The sequence below is a fragment of the Symphalangus syndactylus genome, chromosome 5 (assembly GCF_028878055.3).
Source record: "Symphalangus syndactylus isolate Jambi chromosome 5, NHGRI_mSymSyn1-v2.1_pri, whole genome shotgun sequence".
In the NCBI taxonomy this organism is placed as follows: Eukaryota; Metazoa; Chordata; class Mammalia; order Primates; family Hylobatidae; genus Symphalangus; species Symphalangus syndactylus.
Genome location: NC_072427.2, coordinates 15,812,045 through 15,838,892, shown reverse-complemented (window position 1 = coordinate 15,838,892; position 26,848 = coordinate 15,812,045). Strand labels below are relative to the sequence as shown.

At 50.9% G+C, this 26,848-nt stretch overlaps 1 protein-coding gene across 5 annotated transcripts in view; it reads left to right on the top strand.

Moving 5' to 3' along the window:
• Window positions 1-3,634, top strand: part of CRTC3 (CREB regulated transcription coactivator 3) — a 119,342-nt gene extending 115,708 nt beyond the window's left edge. For 3 of the 5 annotated variants that reach the window (XM_055277194.2, XM_055277193.2, XM_055277190.2), the window contains exon 15: window positions 271-3,634. In XM_055277194.2, the coding sequence (XP_055133169.1) occupies window positions 271-479 (209 nt within the window). In that variant the 3' untranslated portion in view covers window positions 480-3,634. The remainder of the gene's footprint in view (window positions 1-270) is intronic. The other 2 variants (XM_063638566.1, XM_055277189.2) reach the window with 1 other exon arrangement.
• The last annotated feature ends 23,214 nt before the right edge of the window (window positions 3,635-26,848 follow it).

Below are 26,848 nucleotides of genomic sequence, written 5' to 3'. Positions count from 1 at the left end.
TCCGTCTCAAAAAAAAAAAAAAAAAAAAAAAAAAAAAGATTTCATCTTAGGTGACTGACGACTGTTCAAAAGGAAAAAACCTGCAAAAATTGGGAGTTATGCAACTGACTGACAAGAATGTAGATTCCAGGGCAAGAACTGTGGGCTTGGGGGTGGTCAGGATGTGTGGGATAGCAGTTTAGGGGACTGTCATCAGCTGGGTTTGCTTAGTAGCCTGGAGCCTTCACACCTCCTAACCGCACTGTTTTCCGCTCTGGCCACTCCTTTCAGAAGACTCCAGCACCAGCCTGTTCAAAGACCTCAACAGCGCGCTGGCAGGCCTGCCTGAGGTCAGCCTGAACGTGGACACTCCATTTCCACTGGAAGAGGAGCTGCAGATTGAACCCCTGAGCCTGGACGGACTCAACATGTTAAGTGACTCCAGCATGGGCCTGCTGGACCCCTCTGTTGAAGAGACGTTTCGAGCTGACAGACTGTGAACAGAAGGCAGTGGAACAGAAGAATGTTTTTCTGCAGTAGCCAAAATAGAATGGAGCCAGCTGACACCGCGGGCTTTCGTTATCTTGTCATAGAAGGAAGCAATGCCACGGCTCCAGGCTTTCAGATGAGGTCCCATCTCAGACACTGTGGCTTCCTCCAGATCACACAGCTTCGTACTGCCTCTCCCGCCTGTGGCCAAAGTCGTGTTGCAGCAGGCAGGCTGCTTGGAGCTTCCCATGAACTGGAAAGCTCATCTCCACTGCATCTTTTTACTGGCCATCCAGTCAGTCGATGTGTAAGAGTAGGAAATACTGTGTCACTGGAGGCCCGTGCAGCATCGTGTAGTGTTCAGAACCACTGATCTCCGTCCGCACCCAAGGCGGGCCCGGAGTGGGAGGTTCAGCCCGGGGCGGCAGCACCGGAGAGGGCACCTCGATGCCTCCTCTGACCTGACCCGGAGGGCGAGGCCCTCCAGCAGGGGACATTCCCAGGCTGAGTGGCCCCCACGGCTCTCTCCCACGCCTGAATTATGACATGAAGTTTTTACCACAAGTCCGAGGGCAGGCTTGAGTTAGGCAGACTGAAGGCTAATTTTCATTTTCTCCCAGTTGGTTTCTGCTGCTTCAGAAAAGTACACCTTTTCCTTATGGACCAGAGGAAGAGGAAGACCATTTTATCAGTCACTGAAAAGAGTCCCCTGGCACTGATGAGCCTGAAGAGAACTGTGCTCCTTCTCGGGGGGGTGGGGAAGGACGACAGGGACTGCAGGTGTCTCACACTCAGTGGCCTCCAGACAAGCACAGACCTCCCCACTAAGAGCAGCCAGAGGGAGCTGCTGAGGTCGTAACCACACTCCCTGAGCTTCCCCATCCCTCCCCAGAGCTGTGTCTCTGTGGGTTGGGAGTTTAATGTCACCCCCCTAGACCTTCAGCTCCTTGAGGGCAGGGACAGTGCCTTATTCATTGTTGAACCCGTAGCACCTAACATGTGCGTGGCAGCACGCTCGTGTGCGGGAGTGAGTGCTGCAGAACCATGTGTGCAGCGCGTGATGAATGAGTGCGTCTGCCGTGCCGTAAGGCAGGCTCACCTGTAGCTGTCCCCCTTCCCTGCCAGATCTTCTCACAGCTTTAGCTTTTCTAGCACTCGTGCCTATGGTGAAGCATGCACTTTAATATGCTTTTAACACTAGGTGACCAAATCACAGTGAAGCCGGGCACTGCATTCTCCTTGGGCTCCACGCGGGTAGGTGGGAGCTGTCTTCTGAGTACATCCGGAAGGGCTGAGCAGGTGAGGGCCCTGAGGGCCCCTGGCTGGGCCCCACCCAGGAAGATCTTCCTTCTCAGATCCGTGTTTGGCTCTAAATTGCTTCAAGTAGAGATTCATTCTTTGAGGTTGAAAAAATAGTTTATAGTAAAATGAAGGCCTAATTCATGGAACCATCATTAGTCATTAATATCTTCTCATAAAATAGATGGACCAGATTTCCACCACCGCCTGCCTCCTCTAACTTGGGTGAAGCCAGTAGGTTTGAAGGGGGCAGAACACTGCAGGGGAGGGGTCTAGGCTGTGAGAGGACAGGGTGGAGAGGAGGAGAACCCTGAAGGAGAGACGGAAGATGCCAGAACCTTTGCTTGGACAGCCATTGCCCTTCCAGGAAACCCTGGAGTGTACTGAGGGTCGCTGGACTGCCCCACCCAGAGGAGCAAGGCTGTACAATGAGGGTCTGAATCTGGCACACCTGTCCCTTATGTAAAAGTCGTCGTCACAAGACCCTGGGCTGGTTAGCCTCCCCAGACCTCATTCCATTTCTGTCTTCTGACCTTGCCTCTCATCTTTAAAATAACCCTCATGGGGTGCCCCTCCACCTTCCAAGTATTCCTGTTTCACATTTGCCCCAAATCTTGGCTGTGGAATTGGGAAATAAACCAGAGTCCTCCTCGCCTGACTTCCAGCTCAGGAAGGGCTGCTGGCCTGCCCTTGCCAGCCCTGTTCCCAGTTACACTTTCAGATCCCTTTGTGCTCAGGATCTCAGAGGGGGTGGCTTTTTGTTAAAGAGCCTTTAGTCGCAATGCTACCCAGCACTCCAGTGTTCCAAAAGAAGCCAGCTCCTGTGTCAAAGGGCTCCCAAACCTAATCTCACTCAACAGGGGATGGTGCTGATGTTACAAGAGTTGTGTTTTTATAAAACAGAGGTCTCAGCATAGTCACTCTTCACATAGTGCCTTACCCGTGGGTATCGTCATATCCGGGTCCCAGTTCAGTCTGTCTGCACAGCAGCCACCCTGCCTGGCAACAGGACACCCCAAGATCTACACAGTGAACCCTACTGCCCCACAGGCGTTCTCCAGGTGACTTGTGAAAACACGCCTCTAGGGGGAGTGATTGGGGGGCGTACACCGGGGGCAATATGGTTCAGCACTGAATTCAATTTGTCCTTAGGTCTATGAGTCTGATCTTTTCTTGTGAAAGGTTTTGGGCATCATACAACCCACTCTGCCTAGAAGGTGTGGAGGCCTCACCACAGGCAGGGTCGCCCTGGCCCACAGCACGTGAGCCTGCACTCACTGCGGCCTTTGTACCACCACCAGTTGTGGTCCTCAGCATTTGAAGCAGCTGCATACTTCAGAGTAAACTATTTTTCAATATTTAGTTTTGTCACAAGAAATCGACCATTGTACTACTCTCACTTATAGCAGTTAAACAGCATAGAACTAAAAACCTGTCTGCATTTCCATTTTTTCTTTCTGTATGGTTGTGGGTTTTAGGACATAGGGCGTTAGGAGAAGGGTTTCTTGATCATGTCATGAATTCTCCTTTGTCCTGTTTCTCCTATTTCATTTCTCCTCTGCCTGCTGTATATTACCTGGCTGGTGTTGGATCTTCAAGTCCATATGCGTATTTGCAGACCTTTCCCATTCCCACTCTTGTTGGCTCTTCTGATTTATGCACAGATGGTTCCCAGCATGTGTCCAGTGCTTCGTGGATGGGACTATCTCAGCAACTAATCAGATTTCCTGCCAGTGTCCTAACCCCCAGGGCACCCTGTTCAACCATATTTAAAGATTGGAATTTGTATAAAGTTGCTTCCAAGTTTTATAATGCATCATTTTACATCTTTCGTAATTAAAAGCAGCACAATGAGGTTGTCTCTGCATTTGGTGGTGTTTTTCTTCACTTGGGTGAGGGGTTGGTGGGGAGCCTTGCTCTCACTGCCTCCTGCACGGCTCAGCCTGCAGCTAGGATTTGGAGCCTTGGCAAGGCAGGCCCTGTACCAGCTGCGGGTCAGGCCTTCTTGTTATACGTGGAGGGGCACTCAGTTCCCTTAGCTGGAGGCAGCTGCCCCCGCAGCCAGCACCCCCTCCACACCCCTGCCCACCGCCCTTCCTCCACCAGATGCTCTGTCCTGGGTTGGCCTCTAGCCCTGTCCCTTCCCCAGACCCCCATCCCAGCAGGGTTCAACGCGAACAGCCACATCCAGCACTTGTCATAAAGGTGACTGTCCTGAAATCTTACTTGGAAATCCTGTTTCTGACTGTAACTTCCTGAGCCCCCATTTCCGCTCTGGTCTACACACACTCTGTTCTTTGACCACACTGAGAATTCTTCCCTGTCCCCTCTTTCTCAGCCTGCCCGTCCTCTCTTATCTTCCCTTGCTTCTGCCCGGGCCCACCTGGCTCGTGGCCTCCATGACACCCTCAGGTCCCTTCTCCTGCCACCACGCCACTCCTCCTCCTCAAGACCTGCCACCACATCACTGGGGCTGAGCTTTCTGTTGCTGGGAGCCCTGCGGGAAGAACCAGCACTTCCAGGCTGTGCTGACCCAACCCTCTCCTGCAGCCTGGGGCAACCACGCCCTCCTCTCCTCAAGGCTCATCAGACCACCTGAGGCCTTCTTGCCTCCCATCCAGGCCACCTGGGCCAGCTCCCTCCATGTCCCACCTGCTCCCCATTCCGTCCCATGGCCCGTCGCGCCTTCCCCAGCATCCCTATGCCTTACGAGGTCCTGTTTCCATGTCAACCTGACCTTCCCCAAGGACTTGCTGATGTTCTAGGGCCTTCTACTTAGCCCTCTCTGATGGCACCTCCCCATCAGCCTGTGAAGATGCACAGTCTCCTTCCTCAGAACAAACAGAAAACTCTCCTTTCCCCGCTGGCTACTCCTCATGCCACAGCCCTGTGTCCTGCCTCTCCTGGAGGGGCACTCCTGCTCAGCTTCCTTCTGCCCGCAGCCCCAGGGAGCCCTCCAGGATTCCCTACTCTCCTGCCTCTGTCCAAGGCCCTCTGATGCCAGCCTCATCCTGACCCTTCGGCCACTCCCTCCCTCCAAAATCCTCTCTGGCTCCAGTAAGGCTTTTCCCCATATTCTACCACTCAGGCCATGCCTGTCTCCTATCATCCTCCCCCTCCACCATCTTCTTCTTTCCGTCAACCGTCCCAAAGCAACTTCTCCAGCCCTCCAAGCAGACGACCCTCATGCTTAGCCCTCTCCCCACCTGCCTATCAGCCAGTGCTCATGCCCACCCTACCCCTTTGTTTTCTGGAGATCCGGGTCCACCTGCAATTGACATCCAGCTTCCCCACAGGGCTCCAAACTCTGCAAGCACAGGGGCATGTTTACTCGTGTGCCACTTCCCCAGCGCCTGGCACACAATGGGGGCTCGAAAAATCCGCAAATTCTTCCGAACTGTTAATACCAGCTTCCTTCTCTTGGAGCTCAGCCCCCATCACCACCATGGAGCTGGAGACCAGCTGTCCTCCAAACACCTCCTCTTCCTCACCTGTCCTCCTCCTGCACACTCCTCCTCCTCCTCCTCCTCCTGCACACCCCTCCTCCTCCTCCTCCTCCTCCTCCTGCACACCCCTCCTCCTCCTCCTCCTCCTCCTCCTGCACACTCCTCCTCCTCCTCCTCCTCCTCCTCCTGCACACCCCTCCTCCTCCTTCTCCTCCTCCTCCTCCTCCTGCACACCCCTCCTCCTCCTCCTCCTCCTCCTCCTCCTGCACACTCCTACTCCTCCACACCCACTCCCCCTCTACAATCCTCCTCACCCCTCCTCCTCACCCCTCCTCCTCCACACCCACTCCCCCTCTACAATCCTCCTTCTCCTCACCCCTCCTCATCCCTCCTCCTCCTCCTCACCCCTCCTCCTCCTCCACAATCCTCCTCTTACACCACACCCCAATTCCACAGCCCTCCTCCACCTCCAGACCCCTCCTCCTCCTCCTGCTCACCCCTCCTCCTCCTCACCCCTCCTCCTCACCCCTCCTCCTCACCCCTCCTCCTCACCCCTCCTCATCCCTCCTCCTCATCCCTCCTCCTCCTCCTCCTCACCCCTCCTCCTCCACAATCCTCCTCTTACACCACACCCCAATTCCACAGCCCTCCTCCACCTCCAGACCCCTCCTCCTCCTCCTCCAGACCCCTCCTCCTCCTCCTCCTCCTCCTCCTCACCCCTCCTCCTCCTCCTCCAGACCCCTCCTCCTCCTCCTCCTCCTCCTCCTCCTCACCCCTCCTCCTCCTCCTCCTCACCCCTCCTCCTCCTGCTCACCCCTCCTCCTCCTCCTCCTCCACACCCCACCACCTCCACACCCCTCCTCCTCCTCCTCCACACCCCTCCTCCTCCTCCACACCCCTCCTCCTCCTCCTCCACACCCCTCCTCCTCCTCCACACCCCTCCTCCTCCTCCACACCCCTCCTCCTCCACACCCCTCCTCCTCCACACCCCTCCTCCTCCACACCCCTCCTCCTCCACACCCCTCCTCCTCCACACCCCTCCTCCTCCACACCCCTCCTCCTCCTCCTCCTCCACACCCCTCCTCCTCCTCCACACCCCTCCTCCTCCTCCCCCTCCTCCTCCTCCCCCTCCTCCTCCTCCTCCCCCTCCTCCCCCTCCTCCTCCTCCTCCCCCTCCTCCCCCTCCTCCTCCTCCTCCCCCTCCTCCCCCTCCTCCTCCTCCCCCTCCTCCCCCTCCTCCTCCTCCTTCTCCTCTCCTCCTTCTCCCCCTCCTCCTCCTCCTCCCCCTCCTCCTCCTCCTCCTCCCCCTCCCCCTCCTCCTCCTCCCCCTCCTCCTCCTCCTTCTCCTCCTCCTCCTTCTCCTCCTCCTCCTCCTTCTCCTCCTCCTCCTTCTCCTCCTCCTCCTTCTCCTCCAGACCCCTCCTCCTCCTCACCCCTCCTCCTCCTCACCCCTCCTCCTCCTCCTCCACACCCCTCCTCCTCCTCCACACCCCTCCTCCTCCACACCCCTCCTCCTCCACACCCCTCCTCCTCACCCCTCCTCAACCTCCACACCACCCCCTCCATTCCACCCTCCTCACCCCTTCTCCTCCGCCAGACCCCTCCTCCTCCACACCACCCCTCCCCCACCTCACTTCTCCCCCTTCACATACCTCCTCAAGCTTCACATCCCTCCCCCTCCACATCCCTTCCCCCTCCTCACCCCTCTCCCCTCATCACCTCTCCTCCTCCTCCACACCCCTCCTCCTCTACACCCCTTCTCCTCGCCACACACCTCCTCCTCCACACCCCGCCTCCTCCTCCACACCCCTCCTCCTCACCCCTTCTCCCCTCCACATCCCTCCTCCACACCCCTCCTCCACACCCCTCCTCCTCACCCCTCCTCCTCCTCACCCCTCCTGCTCCTCACCCCTCCTGCTCCTCACCCCTCCTCCTCCTCCTCCAGCTCCTCCTCTTCTGCCATCTTTTCAAACACAGGATAATTTAATCTTGAAAAGTACTGAATTTGTATACTTGTTTTGAAATACTAAATTTTAGATCTGGAAGGAATGATTTTAGATCTTATTTTGGGCCAGGCACAGTGGCTCACAACTGTAATCCCGGCACTTTGGGAGGCTGAAGCTGGAGGATCACCTGAGGTCAGGAGTTCGAGACCAGCCTAGACAACATGGTGAAACCCCATCTCTACCAAAAATACAAAAATTATCCGGGTGGGCATCTGTTATTCCAGCTACTGGGGAGGCTGAGGCAGGAGAATTGCTTGAACCCAGGAGGCAGAGGTTGCAGTGAGCAGAGATCACACCACTGCACTCCAAGCTGGGTGACAGAGCGAGACTCTGTCTCAAAAAAAATTGAAAATAAAAAAAGATATTTTTGGTCCATTTTGCCTAATAAAGCTGTATGGTAGGCAGGTATGGAAATTGGGGTTTACAATAAACCAGCTATATGCTGCTATGTCCTGATGTGGACACTAGGTGGAGCTGCAACTATAAGAGTGGCTCTTAGGACCCAGAACAGGACAGAGCGAGCCCCGGAACCCCTCAACTTTAGCCTTTGAACTGGGCTGGCAGTGGCGTTGGCTAGAATTGAATTGTATGATATGGAGTAATAAATATCCTTAGTGACCACCCGGACTACCAGACACTGCACCATCAGAAGCATTCAAACCAGAGTGACTCCATCTTGAACAGAGGCTATGGGTAAAATGAGGCTGAGACCTGCTGGGCTGCATTCCCAGGAGGTTAGGCATTCAAAGTCACAGGAGGAGACAGGAGGTCGGCACAAGATACAGATCACAAAGATCACACTGATAAAACAGGATGCAATAAAGAAACTGCCAGAACCCACCAAAACCAAGATGATGACGAAAGTGACCTCTGGTTGTCCTCACTGCTCATTATTCACTAATTATAATTAGTTGCTAAAAGACACTCCCACCAGCGCGTGACAGTTCACAAGTGCCATGGCAACGTCCGGAAATTACCCTATATGGTCTAAAAGGAAGAGGAACCCTCAGTTCCAGGAAATTCCCACCCCATTCCTGGAAAACTCATAAATAATCCACTCCTTATTTACCGTATGATCAAGAAATAACCGTAAGTCTGCTGAGTTGAGCAGCCCATGCTGCTTGGGCAGCCCCTTTATTATTCATTTACTTTCTTAAAAAACTTGCTAGCACTTTGTCAGCCTGCTTTTGGATTCCTGCATGAAGCCAGGAACCCATGTGGCCTCCCAGGCTGAACCCTTGACAGCACCAAGCACATCGCTCACATCAACCTGAAGATGAGGCAGGGCATGGATGACTTCTTCCCACCTCCCCCCCCCCCCCCCCCCGAGACAGAGTCTCGTTCTGTCACCCAGGCTGGAGTGCAATGGTGCAATCTTGGCTCACTGCAACCTCTGCCTCCTGGGTTCAAGAGATTCTCCTGCCTCAGCCTCCCGAGTAGCTGGGATTACAGGCATGTGCCAGCATGCCTGGTTGATTTTTGTATTTTTCGTAGAGATGGGGTTTCACCATGTTGGCCAGGCTGGTCTCGAACTCTTGACCTAGGGTGATCCACCTGCCTCGGCCTCCCAAAGTGCTGGGATTACAGGCGTGAACCACTGCCCCTAGCCAAGCATGACTTCTTGAGTTTACAGATGAGGAAACAGGCCCATAGAGGCTCTGTCACCGAGCTAACCAGTGGAGGCACAAAGCCCAGACCCAATGGGCCTGACATCAAGGCCTCCTGACCTCACCGGCCGAGAACCCAGAGCTCCAGCGTGCATCCTTCAGGGTCTGCTCACAAATTTCCCTCCCCTGTGCACCCCTGGCCCCCTACCACGCCGATCACCAGGGTGAGGAGTGTGGAAATGAATCGCACCCCTCACCCTGCAGAGGTGGGCTCTGAGCAGCCCCTGGGAAGGGTCCCCGTGGATCCCAGTGAGATAGAAGCCTGGCAAAGGAATATGTGTTTTTTTTTTTTCTCTCTGTCTTTTCCAGAAATGTATTTTAATTTTTTAAAAAAGCTTTGCTTTGATAAAAATAGTGCATGCTCATTATAAGAAACTCAAGTAACACCGAAGAGTACCAAAACAAAAATTTCAAGTGGTCCGGAAATCCAGCACCCCCAGAAATAATCATGGCTGACACCCAGGAAATATGGATGGAGACATCTCTCTACGCACATATTCAAAGGAGTCTTTTTAAACAAAATGGGCTCATACAATACATTCTCTTTTTAGAAAAAGTGCCATACTTAAATTTAACAGAACAAAAGGCAACTTAAATGTAACTAAAGAAATTACCAAGCTGCACATAATGACGCTGCTGCTTCTGGTTCTAAATTATTTCTCTAAAGGAAAGAAAAATATTAAGCAGCTGGATTCATTCTTTCAACATGTTTCAACTATAGATGGCATCTCTTGACAACCTACGATTTAGGATGAGGAAATGAGCTCACCACCACTTCCTAGCTCCTTCCCCCTCCCAAATTTTGTGAGTTCATATTTTTACATTGTCAAGGTTTATACTACTTACATCCTGTCCTGTAACCATCGTTCCCACCATTGTTTGGCCTGTTCTGTGTGTGTGGATTCCCTGTGCCACCACCTGTCCTTCTAGAACGGGTTTTTCCATTCTTGGGTTATTTTCCTTCACCTCGTGGCTACCTTGACTTTGTCATCAAGGAGTCTTTTCAAGGTCTGAGTTGGTCACATTCACAGGGATGTCACTGCTTGACTGCAAGGTTGGAGACTGAACTCTGAAATGGGAGTGAGTGGGCTATACAATTGACTAACTCAGGCCCGATGGAATTTACAGGAAAGGGACAAAGCACTGTACCCTCCATTACGATGACTTGCTAAAAGCCACTGTATCTCGAACTTGTATCTGGTGACACAGAGTTGAAGTTTTAGAATTTGGAAATAAAATGACTGGGGTGGGGTCCCAAGTACTGTGTTCAAGGAAAGGACATGCCAGGCTTCGGGACCTCAATGCCTCTCCTCCCCATCAACCCTTTCACAGCTGTGCCCTATCCCACCTTGGAGGCCAAAGCAACTCCTTCCTGGATGCTAATGCATCATGTTGACTTCTGATTAACCCACTTCCAGGAATGCCTCTAAGATTTCTTTTTTTTTTTTTTTGGAGACGGAGTCTCCCTCAGTCGCACATGCTGGGGTGCAGTGGCGCAATCTCGGCTCACTGCAAGCTCCGCCTCCTGGGTTCACGTCATTCTCCTGCCTCAGCCTCCCCAGTAGCTGGGACTACAGGCGCCCGCCGCCACGCCTGGCTAATTTTTTTGTATTTTTAGTAGAGATGGGGTTTCACCATGTTAGCCAGGATGGTCTCGATCTCCTGACCTCGTGATCCGCCCACCTCGGCCTCCCAAAGTGCTGGGATTACAGGCGTGAGCCATCGCGCCCGGCCTAAGATTTCTACTTTTATCTACTGTTAAGAGCACATACTTACTGTAAATATGTTACTGTAAACACTGTAAATCTCTATCATAAACCTATGGTGCTGTAAACACTATAAATATGCTATCATAACCCTATGGTATATACGCCCTGGGTCTCGGGGGGGCAACAGTGTGGGGATCCACCGTCTCCTGGCTGCCCAAGACATGGCTTTTGTTTCTAAGTCCCTATTAAATGTTCCTAAGCAACTGGATTTGTCAGCCTCTGTGTTCAGCCTCTCAGCTCCCTCAGCTTTTGGGATTAGGTTTGCATACTCCTGTTCACCATGCAACACCCATCTTCACTTAGAAAAATCTAACTTCTCCTTCCAGGCCTAGGTCAAGTCACACCTCCTCTGTGAAGCCTTCTGTGAGGTTTGGATTCTCATTTGCAAATATTTACTGCCCTCCCCTCCTACTGGGGGACCTCTAGGCTCTACCCCACCATTTTTTAAAAGATTTCCCATCCCGTCTAGGTGTCCCCTATCTACTTGACCCCCAAACCCAAAAAACAGGCACCCGCAGACCTAATGGCAGGCCTTGCCAGCTGCCCCCAAGCCCCTTTGCCCTTGGGCTCTGCTATGTGATTTGCTTTGGCGACATGTTGGAGATGTGACCAAACAGCAAAGCCTTGACATGGGGTCAGGAGGCCTTGGAGTCCGGCCCACTGGGTTCAGGCCCTTGCACCTTGACATGGGCTTGGTGACACGGCTCACCCTCTTGTGCTTCTGCCATTGCCACTAGCACAGCTACTCCCTGGGTAGCCCATTGGTCCCAGAAGAATGAGAGACAGGACAGACCTTAACCAAACCCATGCCCAGGAGCCGTCTAGCCAGGTCCGGCTGAAATCGGCAGGGCTGCCCCAGAAATCGACAGACACATGAGCCAAAAATAAATGCTTAGAGTAGTAAGCCACTGAATTATGGCCATTTGTTACACAGCATATATGTGACAACAGTTGACTGATACACCTCTGTTCATTTCCCTTTGTGCTTGAGTTGTACTTTATTTCCACATCTTTACTTCCCCCCCCACCCCCGCCCCCGAGACGGAGTCTTGCTCTGTCACCCAGGCTGGAGTGCAGTGGCGCAATCTCGGCTCACTGCAAGCTCTGCCTCCCGGGTTCACGCCATTCTCCTGCCTCAGCCTCCCGAGTAGCTGGGACTACAGGTGCCCGCCACCCACCCCGGCTAATTTTTTTTTTTTTTTTTTTTTGTATTTTTAGTAGAGACGGGGTTTCACTCTGTTAGCCAGGATGGTCTCAATCTCCTGCCCTCATGATCCGCCCGCCTTGGCCTCCCAAAGTGCTGGGATTACAGGTGTGAGCCACCGCACCCGGCCAGCTGTACTTTTTTAACTGTAGAGGTGATTTTGTGGTACAGCGTTTGCCTTCCCACTGGTCCATAAGAAACGTGACATAAGGACTACGTCTGATTCGATTCTGACTCCCCAGCACCCAATTAAATGGCATCCAATGTCATTCTTTTTTTTTTTTTTTGGAAACAGGGTCTTGCTCTGCTGCCCAGGCTAGAATGCAGTGGCATGATCTTGGCTCACTGCAACCTCCGCTTCCCAAGTAACTGGAATTACCAGCACATACCCCCACACCCGGCTAATTTTTGTATTTTTAGTGGAGTCAGGGTTTCGCCCTGTTAGCCAGGCCTGACTTCCTAGCCTCAAGTAATCTGCCCGCTTTGGCCTCCCAAAATGATTACAGGTGTGAGCACCCAGCCAATGTCATTCTTTTCATCCTTTCCATCTCTACCATTCCAGGACAGCCCAGTCCGGGTGGAAAGGCAAAGGTCTCTGTTTCCAGGACAGCCCAGTCTGGGTGGAGAGGCAAAGGTCTCTGTTTCCAGGACTTACCTGCAAGTTTGGACAAGAAAGTTCAAAAGCCCTGAGTTTGGTGCCCATGACCGTCCATATGGCTCATTTGCAGTGACTTCTGAACTCCTCTTTCTCCCCCATTCAAGCTTCAGTTTCCTAGGAGAGAACACTGACCCAGCCAGCATGACATGGGGACCGGGTTACGCTGGCCTGGCTTTTGGGAGAAGAGGGGCCCGGGCAGCCACAGTTTGCGTGGCTTCATTTGCAGCCGGTAAGACGGTCCCTGGGAGGTTGCAGAGTTTGTTAGAGGGAAGCAGCGCCTATATAGAAGCCAGCTGGGGAGGAGCCCGTGCTTTAAACAAGCCAGGCTTTGAGCAGGTGAAGATAGGAATCATATCAGGTTAGTCCTGGGGGCTCCCGGGCTGCAAAACTGGTGTCTCCTGAGAAGATTGAGGATGGGTGCTGGTGCCCTGGCCAGAACCATCAGAGAGGAGGGGCGGAGGCCTGGGCAGGAACTCTCTGTGTTCAGAAAACTGTTCGATGACCCTTTCAGAGGGTTAAGAAGGCTTTGTCCTTCTCAACAAACCTTCTTGTTTTATTTATGATGTCTAGAAATAAAGCACCCATTTTATAGAAAGAACAGTAAGGAAAATGATAGCTAACATTTAGGAACTGCTTCCAAGGGGCAAGCACACCCCATGAGATGGGCACCACCACTCCCATTTTATAGATAAAGAAACTGAGCCACAGAGAGGCCACTGCCTTGCCCCATCGTCACAGCTAGGAAGGGTGGAGATCACATTTGAACTCAGGTCTCTGTAACTCCGGGGCCCATGCACTTGGCTCTTAAGCAGCACTGCCTCTAGGCCTCGTTCCTATGCACGCGGCCCTGTGTCCCTGTTGATTGTCTGTTGTCCTGGCACGATTATTAATGGTGCCTCCTTTCATCCTCAAAAGGGTCCTAGTTTGAGGTGTTTTTTGTTTGTTCGCTTGTTTGTTTTTGTTCTGTTTTTTTGAGACAGGGTCTCGCTCTGCACCCTGGTCACTGCACCCAGGCTGGAGTGCAGTGGAGCGATCTTAGCTCACTGCAATCTCTGCCTCCTGGGCTCAAGAGGTCTTCAAAAGGGCCTTGTTTGGCTGAAAAATTTTAAGGCTAGGTAGAGCCTACATTATCATAGCAAGATGTTGGTGGGCAGAGTTTGGGAAACCCAGCTGACAGCTGCCGCTCACTGTCCCAGAATTCTGGCATCCAGGGCTCCCTCCCTGGGGGCAGTTCCGCATTGTGTTAATGAGGCGGCCCTTGTTGACCCTGGGTACCTGGGCACTTCACAAAGCAGGCTTCCAAGATTTCCATTATTCCAGGGCTCTTTGTTTATATTTTGCCAAAGAGCTCGTTTTTCTCCCTGACACCAACCCCTACCTGTACTTGCGAGGTTCTTCTCCCTGTTGTCATGTATTAGCTTGGCCAGGAAAGTGGCCACTGTTCTCCTTGGTGCTCCCAGGTAAAAGCTCCTGGGCTCACATCCAGGCTCCTGGACTTCCATCCGGGCTCCTGGCCTCGCATCAGGGCTCCTGGCCTCCCACCCGGGCTCCTGGGCTCCCATCTGGGCTCCTGGCCTCACATCTGGGCTCCTGGGCTCCCAGCCGGTCTCCTGGCCTCACATCTGGGCTCCTGGCCTCCCATCAGGGCTCCTGGCCTTGAATCTGGGTTCCTGGACTCCCATCTGGGATCCTGGCTGGAATCCAGGCTCTTGGCCTCCCATCCAGTCTCCTGGTGCTGGCTCTGCCTTCTCTTTTGGAGCGGGTGATAGCAGTGGGGGCTGGTGAAATGTGTCACTTCCTGTTCCTGGTTCTTCCTGCAAATGTCCCTGGCCTAGCTCTGAGGAGCTTCCTATGTGACCCCTTCATGCATCTCTAGCCACTGCAGATAATACTCTCTCATCACTTCCCACCCAGGCTCCTGAAAGCGAGCATGCCCCCCAGCAAGGCATGGAAAGCGCTGATTCCGCAGAACGCTGAGAAGGGGTGCACACCTCAGTGTTCAGACCAGCCTGGGGCACTGGCTACTGGAGAAACAGTGAAGACATGTCTGCACTGAAAGACTTCTTCAAATCTTTGAAACACCAGCCCATTTCCAAGAGGTCGGCGTGGTAGTCAGCACTTCTCAAGCTGTCCCCTCAATCTTTTATCTGGAACATCTCGTGGGGCTGGTGTTCTGTGGCGCACACCGGAAAGGCATGGAGATAGGCAGGGGAGGATGAAGCCAGGATGTGGGAGAGATTTAAAGACTTTGAAAGGATCCATGGACAGGCGCAGTGGCTCACACCTGTAATCCCAACACTTTGGGAAGCCGAGGCAGGCAGATGTCTTGAGGTCAGGAGTTTGAGACCAGCCTGGCCAACATGGTGAAACCCCATCTCTACTAAAAATACAAAAATTAGCCGGTGTGGTGATGGGTGCCTGTAATCCCAGCTACTCAGGAGGCTGAGGCAGGAGAATCACTAGAACCTGGTAGGTGGAGGTTGCAGTGAGCCAAGATCACATCACTGCACTCCAGCCTGGGCAGCAGAGAAAGACTCTGTCTCCAAAAAAAAAAAAAAAAAAAAAGACTTTGAAAGGACCCAAAAAGGTGAGGGAAAGGGGGAAAGGAAAGGACCAAAGCCAAGAGACAGCCCCAGACCAGGATGAGAGGGCATCACAGAGCTTCCAGCACCGAGGAAGACCAAGTGGGTCCAGGCTCCGGGAAGCCTGAGAGATGCCTTTGACCAGTCCATGAATGATGTTATTACAGCCATTGATTATTCACATTATTATAAATAAGTGAGTGGCCAAGAAATCACACCTGAGGAGATGCGAATGCTACCCGGACAGGGGCTGTTACCTGTAACGAGCACCCCTTGGCGTTCGCTCGCTTCCTTGCAGTAGCTGCTACGGGGCATCCAGTCCACCACGTGCTGCTGACCAGCAGACTCTGGGCAGGAAGTGGTTTCTTTTTTTAATTCAAAAATATCTGCCTTGTCTTGTTTGCACGAATGAGAGTGTGGCTCATATATGTGAGCTTGTTAAAAAGTCCGATGCCTGGTACAATGATCATTATTTGCAGATGACATGATTCTAGACCTGAAAGTTTGGAGAAGATCAAATTTAAAACCAAAAGAAACAAGAGAAATTAGTGTATGACTTAGAATTTAACACTGGGAGGCCAAGCATAATCCCAGCACTTTAGGAGGCTGAGGTGGACGGATTGCTTGAGTCCAGGAGCTGGAAACCTGGACAATATAGCAAGGCCCTATGTCTACAAAAAATTAAAACATTAGCCAGGCATGGTGGCACATGCCTGTGGTCCCAGCTACTCTGGAGGCTGAGGTAGGGGAGGTCGGGAGCCTGGGAGGTCGAGGCTGCAGCAAGCCAAGATAGTGCCACTGCACTCCAGCCTGGGCGACGGAGCCAGACCCTGTCTCAAAAAAAAAAAAAGATTTTAACACTGGAGATATGGCAGCCTAAGCACTTTTTCCAGCTTCCCTGTCCCAACCCAAGTTTCTAAACATGACTGAAAGAATATGTATTTTAAAATCTGCTATAGGAATAGAAACTACAAAGTTTCTATTATTCTTCATTATCAGAAGTTGTGAGGACCGAACTGAATGTGAAAACTCTAGCCATAAGATGTGTTCAGAAAAGAACACCTGAAGGCCAGGCGCAGTGGCTCACGCCTGTAACCCCAGCACTTTGGGAGGACAAGGAGGGCAGATCACCTGAGGTCGGGAGTTCGAGACCAGCCTGACCAACATGGAGAAACCCCGTGTCTACTAAAAATACAAAAAATTCGCCAGGCGTGGTGGTACATGCCTGTAATCCCAGCTACTCGGGAGGCTGAAGCAGGAGAATCACTTGAACCCAGGAGGTAGAGGTTGCGGTGAGCTGAGATTGTGCCATTGCACTCCAGCCTGAGCAACAAGAGTGAGACTCCATCTCAAAAAGAAAAAAGAAGAGAACACCTAGGCCGGGCGCGGTGGCTCACGCTTGTAATCCCAGCACTTTGGGAGGCCGAGGCGGGCGGATCACGAGGTCAGGAGATCGAGACCACGGTGAAACCCCGTCTCTACTAAAAAATACAAAAAATTAGCCGGGCGTGGTGGCAGACGCCTGTAGTCCCAGCTACTCGGAGAGGCTGAGGCAGGAGAATGGCGTGAACCCGGGAGGCGGAGCTTGCAGTGAGCCGAGATCGCGCCACTGCACTCCAGCCTGGGCGACAGAGCGACACTCCGTCTCAAAAAAAAAAAAAAAAAAAAAAAAAAGAAGAGAACACCTGTGAAGGGAAGGAAGGGAAGGAAGGGAAGGGCCAGCTTAAGGACTTAGGGATGTGCTGAGTCCAGGGGAGGAGGCAGCTGTAGGTGACCGGTGGGCGTGGCAAGGACTTGCTCCGCCCCTACTGCCAGGAGGCGGCAGAGACCTACTGGGGAAATTATTTACCCTACAGATGAGGACACGGGGCTCATTTCCTTCATAAACAGCCCTTTATCAATAACATAAAGCACAACAGCCCAACAGAGAAAACGGGCAAGGAGAGGATCCTGCGGTTCACAGAGAAATACGAGTGACTAATACCATGAAAAGATTTTGGATCTCACTCATAATTAATGCTAATGAAAACAACAACAACGCTGAACAATACATATTCACCACTGGCAAAACTTTTTAAAGACTGCTAATTTTCAGGGCTGGTGAGGGTGTTGGGGAAATAGGGTTCTTCCAGCTGATGGGATGTAAATTGGAACAACCTTTCTAGAGGACAATTTGGCATTAGTTGTCAAACAGAATTACTATTTATTTTTATTTTTTATTTTCTTTGGATGGAGTCTCTCTCTGTTGCCTAGGCTGGAGTGCAGTGGCGCGATCTCAGCTCACTGCAAGCTCCACCTCCCGAGTTCATGCCATTCTCCTGCCTCAGCCTTCCGAGTAGCTGGGAATTACTGTTATTATTTTGAGACAAGGTCTCGCTTTGTCGCCCAGGTTGGAGTCCAGTGGCTCTATCTCTGCTCACTGCAACCTCTGCCTCCTGGGTTCAAGTGATTCTCCCACCTCAGCCTCCTGCGTAGCTGGAACCACAGGCACACACCACCACGCCTGGCTAATTTTTGTAGTTTTTGTAGAGAGAGAGTTTCACCATGTTGCCCAGGCTGGTCTCGAACTCTTGGGCGCAAGTGATCCACTCGCCTCAGCCTCCCAAAGTGCTAGGATTATAGGTGTGAGCCACTGCACCCAGCCTCAAACAGAATTACTAAGATCCTAGAAGAAAATATGATAAAATATTTCTATATTCTTGGAGAAGGGAAAAACCTAAGCAAGACACAAAATCCAGAAGCCCTAAAGGAAAAAATGAACAGATTTGACCTCATAAAAATGTAAAACTTCTATAGGGCTAGAGACTAAGACAAAGATAAAAGACAAATAATAGACAATATGTGCAACATGCAAAGTAGCACTAAAATGCAAACAGCCCCTTCATATCAAAGGATAAAACTTTATATTCCAATATATAAATGGTCAATGGATAAGAACAGGCAACTTGCAAGAGAAGAAATTCAGATAGCCTGGGGTTGAGAAATGACCCTGATGCTCCCTGGGGATCAGATAAATGCAAATTTTAAAACAGATAATATCTGGAGTTGGCAAAGGGAAAGTAGTGCTCCCGTAAACTGTGGGCACTATATGCTGTAGAATCTTTTGAAGGGCCATTTGGAAGAAACTATCAACATTGCAAATGTGCAGATAAACTTCTAGGAATCTATCCTTCGGAAATGCCAGCTCAACCCTAGATGGACATGAGCAAGAACAATCCTCAGGGGATACGTTGCAAGACGTCCAGGGGATGCCTGAAACAGCTAATAGTACTGAGTGCTATGTAGACTATGTTTGTTCCTATATATGCATACCTATGATAAAGTGTAACTTATAAATTAGGCACAGTTAGAGATTAATAACTACTAATAAAAGAGAACAATTATAAAAATAATCTGTGGTAAAACTTATGTGAATGCGGTCTCTCTCTCTCACTCTCAAAATGCCTTATTGTACTGCACTCACCTATTTTTAGATGGTGGTTGACCACAGGTAACTGAAACCGCAGAAAGCATAACTGTGATGTGGAGGGACTGCTTGCATGCTCCTTTCAGACCTGTTTGTGAGAGAGTTTTAACTGGAGGGCATCTAAATAATCAGAGAGTGGGAAGAGAAAGGGACACTAACTTTTTATAGTTTTGTATTGTTTGTGAATGTTTTCTATTTCATATGTTTTGTAATTAAGGCCAAAAGAGATGACAAAAAGGAAAAAATGCTGTGTCTGACTTTCAGGAATTTATTAGAGGGAGTGGAAATTCTACCACCTCCTATTGCTAAATCTCATTAAAATACCCTTGAAATCAACCCAAACCAACTCTCAGGCACAGCCAGAACAACAGAGGCAGAGCAGAGCTCAGGATCCTGAATCCACACCCCCAGGACCCTCCTGGTGGGAAGAGAAGAAGAGGAGAGCTCGCTTCCCACCATCCCCATCCCACCTGGCTGGAGAGGCTGATGTGGGGCGAGGTTTGGCCATCAGTCCACAGAGGGGACTTCATGTACAAAATTCATTAACATTTATTGAGCACTTATGATGTGCCAGGCACTGTTCTAGGTCCTGAGGATATGGTGATGAACAAGATCCCTGCTCTCATAGGTTACCCAGTGGGTGCCCTAAGCAGGCAATAAATAAATACGTGAGCAAGATGACAAGAGAATAGCAGAAAGCACTAAAGTTTTGGAGCAAAGCCATGAACTTTTTTTTCTTTTTTTTGAGACAGAGTCTTGCTCTGTCACCCAGGCTGGAGTGCAGTGGTGCGATCTCAGCTTACCATAACCTCTGCCTCCCGGATTCAAGCGATTCTCCTGCCTCAGCCTCCCAAGTGGCTGGGATTATAGGCACGTGCCACCACACCCAGCTAATTTTTCTATTTTTAGTAGAGATGGGGTTTCACCATGTTGGTCAAGCTGGTCTCGAACTCCTGACCTTGTGATCTGCCAGCCTCAGCCTGCCAGTGTTGGAATTACAGGTGTGAGCCACCACGCCCGGCCCGAAAGCCATGAACTCTTTTCCCAATTATTTTCTTATTGAGAAGCATCTCTCAGCTTGCTGTTGGGTTCTGCTGTTAGTAAGCGTAAGGATGGAGGAAGGCTGGCTGATGACATTAAGCAGCTAAAGGCGTGGACTGTCGAGGCCAAATAGCATCAGCTCTCTTTGGCTTCCCCAGCCCATGGAACAGTCTTCCTATTTTGCGAATTTCCGACCTTATGAACTCACACCTGCTTATGATGGAAGCCAGACACTTTCCCCGTCTCTCTTGAAGATTGGGCACAGCATACAACTTAAGACACCACCTGCTGGCTGCTCCTGCATGAGGCTAAGTGACACTGAGAAGCAGGTGCCTCGAGTCCTTTCTGTCAGGATGACAGCAGATCCCAGAGGCAGCAGCAGAAAGAACCAGTCCATGTAAATGGCCTTCGAGCCTGGTTCTCTGATTTCCCTAAGATTTTATGAGGCATCTCCTATCCTTTAATAAGTTCCTCTGTAGCTTAAAACCAGCTAAAGAGCAGTCTGTTGGGACTCCTACCAGTACACGAAGGGATAGAGGCAATAATCAAATAAACTACTTTCAGATAGAGACCAGTGCTAGGAGGAGGTCAGCACAAGGTGATGTAAGACAGAGTGACAGGTGAGGTGAGGGCTACACTTGATAAAGGGGTCAGTGTAGCCTCTCTGAGGAGGTGACGTTGAGCTGAGACCCAAACAATGAGAAGGAACTAGCCATAGAAAGATCCGGGCGAGGAGACTTCTAGACAGGGCGAGCAGAAAATGTAAAGGATGAGCTTCAGATGTTGATGGATGTAGGGAGGGTTGATGTGTTTGGAGTTTAGTGCAGGTGAATAAAGAGGAACATAATGAGATTGGAAAGTAGGTAGGAGTCAGTTCATGCCAGGCCTTGCAGATCATGGTAAGACATTTGGATTTTATTCTGAGGTTAGTGGGAAGCCATTAGAGAGTTTTAAACGGGACATAATGTAGTACCTGGGGTAGCCAGCCTCCAAAACATCCTCCAGTGATCCTTGCATCCTGGTGTTTACACCCTTGTGTAACCCCTCTCACATTGACTAGGGCTGACCCAATAGGATGCTGCAATGTGACGGTATATAACTTTCAAGGATAGGTCATAAAAGACATTGTGACTCTGCCTTGGTCTCTCGAATGTCTCCCTCTGGGGAAGCCAGCCACCATGTTGTGAAGATACTCAAGCAGCCCTGTGGAGAGGCCCACACACTGGTGACGCACTGAGGCTTTCTGCCAACAGCCTTGTGAAGGAGATATCTTGAAAGAGGATCCTCCAGCCCCAGCCAAGCTTTCAAACGGTTCCAACACTGACATCCTGACAACTTCATGAGAGGCCCTGAGCCAGAACCACCCAAACTCCTGACCCATAAGTGTGTTATGTAACAAATGTTTGTTGTTTCATGCCACTAAGTTTTGGGGCAACTTGCTACCTCTAGCCATTGTTCCCAGCTGGTGTGTAGTCTGACTGGCAGGTGCCCATGCTTTATTAGTGGTTTGATATTTTGACTATCGGCCCTGAGTAGGAGGAATGACATAGAGAGGAGATAGAGTTGTGAGTGAGAGGAGCCGAATCATGGAGTCAGAGTGAGAAGCAGCACCCTGGGGAGGGCTGAGTCACTTGTGCTGTCTGGAGGAAGGCAGAGCAAAGATCTGCAGCCCAGCTGACTGTGGTCTCAGGTTTTCTAGCCTCCAGCCTTTCTCCCGGGTTCCTAAGTCTGTATGTCCTCACTGGAAATGCCCCATGACTTGGGGTGACATGGGTGAGTTTTCTTCCTCCTTCCTCCCAGAGCCATGCCAGACCTGATGCTGGAGGGCTGGGCTCTTGTCCTAATTCGCCGTCCTGGGCTGGGCCCAGGGCACCCGCCAGTGGGGTAAACTGCCTTCTCCGCCTCCTATGTGCACTGATGGTCACACCTCGCCCCACATCAGCCTCTCCAGCCAGGTAGGGTGGGAACCACAGGAAGCGAGCCCCCTTCTTCTCTTCCCACCAGGAGGGGCCTGGGGGTGTGGATTCAGGATCCTGAGCTCTGCTCTGCCTCTGTTGTTCTGGCTGTGCCTGAGAGTTGGTTTGGGTTGATTTCAAGGGCATTTTAATGAGATTTAGCAATAGGAGGTGGTAGAATTTCCACTCCCTCTAATAAATTCCTGAAAGTCAGACACATAGCATTGTTTTTTCCTTTTTGTCATTAACCTTTTTGGCTTTAATTACAAAACATATGAAATAGAAAACACTCACAAACAATACAAAACTATAAAACATGAGTACCCCTTTCTCTTCCCACTCTCTGATTATTTAGATGCCCTCCAGTTAAAACTCTCTTACAAACAGGTCTGAAAGGAGCATGCAAGCAGTCCCTCCACGTTGCAGTTTTGCTTTCTGCGGTTTCAGTTACCTGCGGTCAACCACCATCTAAAAATAGGTGAGTGCAGTACAATGAGGCACTTTGAGAGAGAGAGAGAGAGAGACCGCATTCACATCAGTTTTATCACAGTATATTGTTATAGTTGTTCTATTTTATTATCAGTTCTTATTATTATTTTTGAGATGGAGTCTCACTCTGTTGCCCAGGCTAGAGTGCAGTGGTGCAATCTTGGCTCACTGCAACCTCCACCTCCTGGGTTCAAGCAATTCTCCTGCCTCAGACTCCCAAGTACTGGGATCACAGGCACCCACCACTGTGCCTGGCTAATTTTTGCATTTTTAGTAGAGACAGGATTTCACCATGTTGGCCAGGCTGGTCTCAAACTCCTGACCTCAGGTGATCTGCCTGTCTCAGCCTCCCAAAGTGCTGGAATTACAGGCATGAGCCTCTGCGCCCAGCTTTAGTTATTACTGTTAATCTCCTACTACACTAACTCCATGGACTGAACAGGCCACCCCTTTGGCTGCTTAACATCATCATCCGCCTTCTTCCATCCTTGCACTCACAAACAACAGAACCCAACAGTAAGTGGAGAGATGTTTTTCAAAAAAGAAATAGTTGTGAAAAGAGTTCATGGCTTTGCTCCAAAACTTCAGGGCTTTCTGGCATTCTCTTTTCATCTTGCTCATATATTTATTCATTGCCTGCCTAGGGCATCTGCTGGGTAAAGCTATGAGAGTGGGGATCTTGTTCATCACTTTGTCCTCAGGACTTAGAACAGTGCCTGGCACATCATAGGTGCTCAACAAATGTTAAATTAATGAATTGTGCCATGAAGTTCCTTCCTATATTGAATAGAGCTGACCTGTGTAGCCAATAGGGTATTGCAAAACTGGCAGTGTATTTCATGAAGCCTCAGTTTCCATGGCTAAGTGCCTCTTCCTTTGGTTATTTCCAATTGCAGATTCCAGAGAAGGGGAATATGAGTGGCTCATCTCATCTGTCTGTACCAAGCCATGCCATAGATTGCCAGGTGGCCTATAAATTGGAAGCTTCAGGGAGATGTGTCTGCCTACCTTAGTCAATTAGAAGTCCCATGGCCTCTCAGACACTGTGGTTGACAAGTCTAGTATGATAGAGTCACATCTTATCGGAACAGGGATTCTAAAATGTCTATGTAAGACTTTATCCATAGAGTTATTCATGAAAATCCCTTAAATTACCCACACATTTATTGATTTACTTTTTTTTTTTTTTTTTTTTTTTTTTGAGACGGAGTCTCGCTCTGTCGCCCAGGCTGGAGTGCAGTGGCGCAATCTCGGCTCACTGCAAGCTCCGCCTTCCGGGTCCACGCCATTCTCCTGCCTCAGCCTCTCCGAGTAGCTGGGACTACAGGCGCCCGCCACGACGCCCGGCTAATTTTTTTGTATTTTTAGTAGAGACGGGGTTTCACTGTGGTCTCGATCTCCTGACCTCGTGATCCGCCCGCCTCGGCCTCCCAAAGTGCTGGGATTACAAGCGTGAGCCACCGCGCCCAGCCTATTTACTTATTTTTTTATTTTTATTTTTTCTGAGACGGAGTCTCGCCCTGTTGCCCAGGCTGGAGTGATCTCGTGATCACTGCAATCTCTGCCTCCCGGATTCAAGCGATTTTCCTGCCTCAGCCTCCCGAGTAGTTGGTATTACAGGCATGCACCACCATGCCTGGCTTATTTTTTTTTTTTGTATTTTTAGTAGAGACGGGGATTCTCCATGTTGGCCAGGCTGGTCTTGAACTCCTGACCTCAGATGATCCGCCCACCTCAGCCTCCCAAAGTGCAGGGATTACAGGCGTGAGCCACCGCACCTGGCCAAAAAATACACATCTTTAGACATGAAAGTCACAGCCCGCATAATGAGATGCTCACAGTATAAGAGGCATTTGTGAGACCCACTGAGAGATTAACAGGCTCCCATCACATCTATCTCTGCTTATTCTGGGCACACACTCTGAGTAGAATGATAGGTAGACTCGCTGGCACTATTTAAATTGTCCTCTCTCCTCCCCTCCTTTCCTCCTTCCTTCCTTTCTTCTCTTTATTTACACATACATGCTACAAGGGTTTAAAGATCCACTTGCTCTTGTTAGATTTACACATGAATTGCATGGAGGTCTGAATATAAGAGGAAGAAAATTAATCTGATCCCAGTGAGAAAGCCCTGAGCACAGATGTAAAAGAAGAAAGCAGCAAAATTGTATTGATAATCCTATTTCCTGAAATAGATCTCTCATATGAAATGTAAGGAGATTTTAGAAAACAGCTATTACCTATTCTGAGGGAGATTAGACAAGGACAGTGCAGGGGGAACTGGGTGCTTCATCATATTAGATTGTCCCTGGAAGCTGAAATAAATAGGCTTACAGAAAATTGGATTATTAAGCAGAAGATAAACAAGAGAAACGTATGTGGCAAGTGAGGGATATTAATGGAGAGATGAAAAGAAAACAAGGGAAAATGCCAGGCATTTAGGATAAAGTGTGAAGATGTAGTATGCGGGAAAGACACTTTAAGTTTCTGGATAAAATAAATCAGGTGGAAGGAAATCAATAACCAAAAACTTGTTCTCTCTCTCACTCACACCACACACACACACACACACACACACACCCCATTGTAAAATCCTTAAGGAAAAAAAGCTTGTCTATTTTCTTCACTGCTCTCTCTCCAGAACTTAAAACAGTGCCTACCTAGCATATAGTAAGCACTCAATAAATATTTGTCGAATAAATGAATGCAAGACTTTAAAATGAACTGAGATGGGTCATCTTGTACCAATTAAAACGAGACTACTGACCCTAAGCTATCTCTTGGTGAAACTCTCAAACTTGGTACAAAAATAAAGACTTCTGGCCGGGCGTGGTGGCTCACACCTGTAATCCCAGCACTTTGGGAGGCCGAGGCGGGTGGATCACCTGAGGTCGGGAGTTCAAGACCAGCCTGGCCAACATAGTGAAACCCCGTCTCTACTAAAAATACAAAAATTAGCTGGATGTGGTGGCACATGCCTGTAATCTCAGCTACTCGGGAGGCTGAGGCACAAGAATCGCTTGAACCCGGGAGTGAGAGGTTGAAGGGAGCCAAGATGGGCACTCCAGCCTGAGCAACAAGGGCAAAACTCCGTCTCAAAAAATAATAATAATAAATACAGACTTCTCTCAAATTTCATGCAGAAAAAATTCAAACTTAGATGATTTCCGAAGACCTTAATAATCAGGACAACTGTGAACTTCTCATGCAGCAGTCAATGCCTGAGACAATGGAGTGAAAGCTACCAGATCCTTAAGAGAAAAGTGTCCCCCAGGACTCTTAAAGCCAGCCCTGATGTTGGCCACGGGAAAAGACAATCAAGGAAAATCTCTGACCTTCGGTGAAATGCAGAGACTAAAGGACCCCTGTGCTGCGTGTGATGTGATTTTGAGAGGAAAAAAAAAAGTCAGGTGTGGTGGCTCACACCTGTAATCTCAGCACTTTGGGAGGCCCAGACAGGAGGATCCCTTGAGCTCAGGAGTTAGAGACCATTCTGGGCAACATGGCAAAACCCCGTCTCGACAAAACAAAAGCAAAAGCAAAAGCAAAAACAAACAAACAAACAAACAAACAAAAAACCAGAAAAATAGCCAGGTGTGGTGGCACGTGCCTGTGGTCCCAGCCACCCTGGAGGCCGAGGCTTCAGCAAACCAAGATCACGCCACTGCACTCCAGCCTGGGCCACAGAGCAAGATTGTCTTAAAAACAAAACAAAACAAAACTAACGGAGCCCTGAAAAGGGAGCGCAATTCATCAATCCGCTGGCGGTGATGGGCCCCCTGGCCCGGTGCCGCGGGCCCTTAGGTCCTGGTGGGGGAGTCGGTCAGTCAATGCATGGGTGAGCAAATGAGTGAAGCAACGCGAGCACAGCGCTGGCCCGGATCTAACTTGGCGAGGCGGCGGGGCCACTGGGGAGGTGGCAGCCCAGCCCCGAGCTCGATATGGCAGGCCCCTCGGCCTGGCCGGTGCCTGAGAACCCTAGGATCACAGCGTTGGGCCGGGGTGGGACAGGGCCAGGTAGCATCCCCCTACAGAGCTGGGTCAGGGCCTTGCTGTGGCCGGGCCAAGCCCGGCAGCGGAGCTGGCGCGCGGGTGAGCGGAAAGCGCAAGACCCCCGGAGCCCGGCACAGCGCTCCTCACCACCGGGAAAGGCGGCTGGGCCTGACCGGGCTCCCGCATCCCTCCACCCCGGAGCGTGCAGTCGCCCCAAACCCCCAGGGGCCTCCGGCTTCCAGGTGAGCAGCACCGGAAGGGAGCGGCGCCGCGTCCTCACCGCCGCGGGGGGCTCCCCAGCCCCGTCCCAGCCGCTTCACGCCTTCAGTGTGGAAGGACGGGGGCCCGGGGACCCCTGCAAACGGCTGAGACCCCAAAGCCCGGCTCCTCTGCCCCGCTCTCCCTCCCCGGCGCTCCGGCCGCACGGCCGCTTCCGGCACCGAGGACGCCACGGGCTCCAGCGTTCAGCCTGCGTTTCTGGACACCCGGGATGCGCAGGGGGTTGGACAGGATCGCCCCAAACCTGCGTCGTGGGGCTTCGCCCTCCTAAAATCACCCAGGCAGCCTGTGCGCGGCCCCACCACAGCGCCTGAGGCAGCACCGCCTGAGCGCGTTCAGAAAGTAGGCAGTACTTTTATTTTTACTCTTATTTTGAGACAGGGTCTCGCTTTGTCGCCCAGGCTGGAGTGCAGTGGAGCGATCTCGGCTCACCACAGCCTCAAACTTCTGGGCTCAAGCCATCCTTCCGAGTAGGTGGGACTACAGGCGCACGCCACCACGCCCGGCTAATTTTTAAACTTTTTGT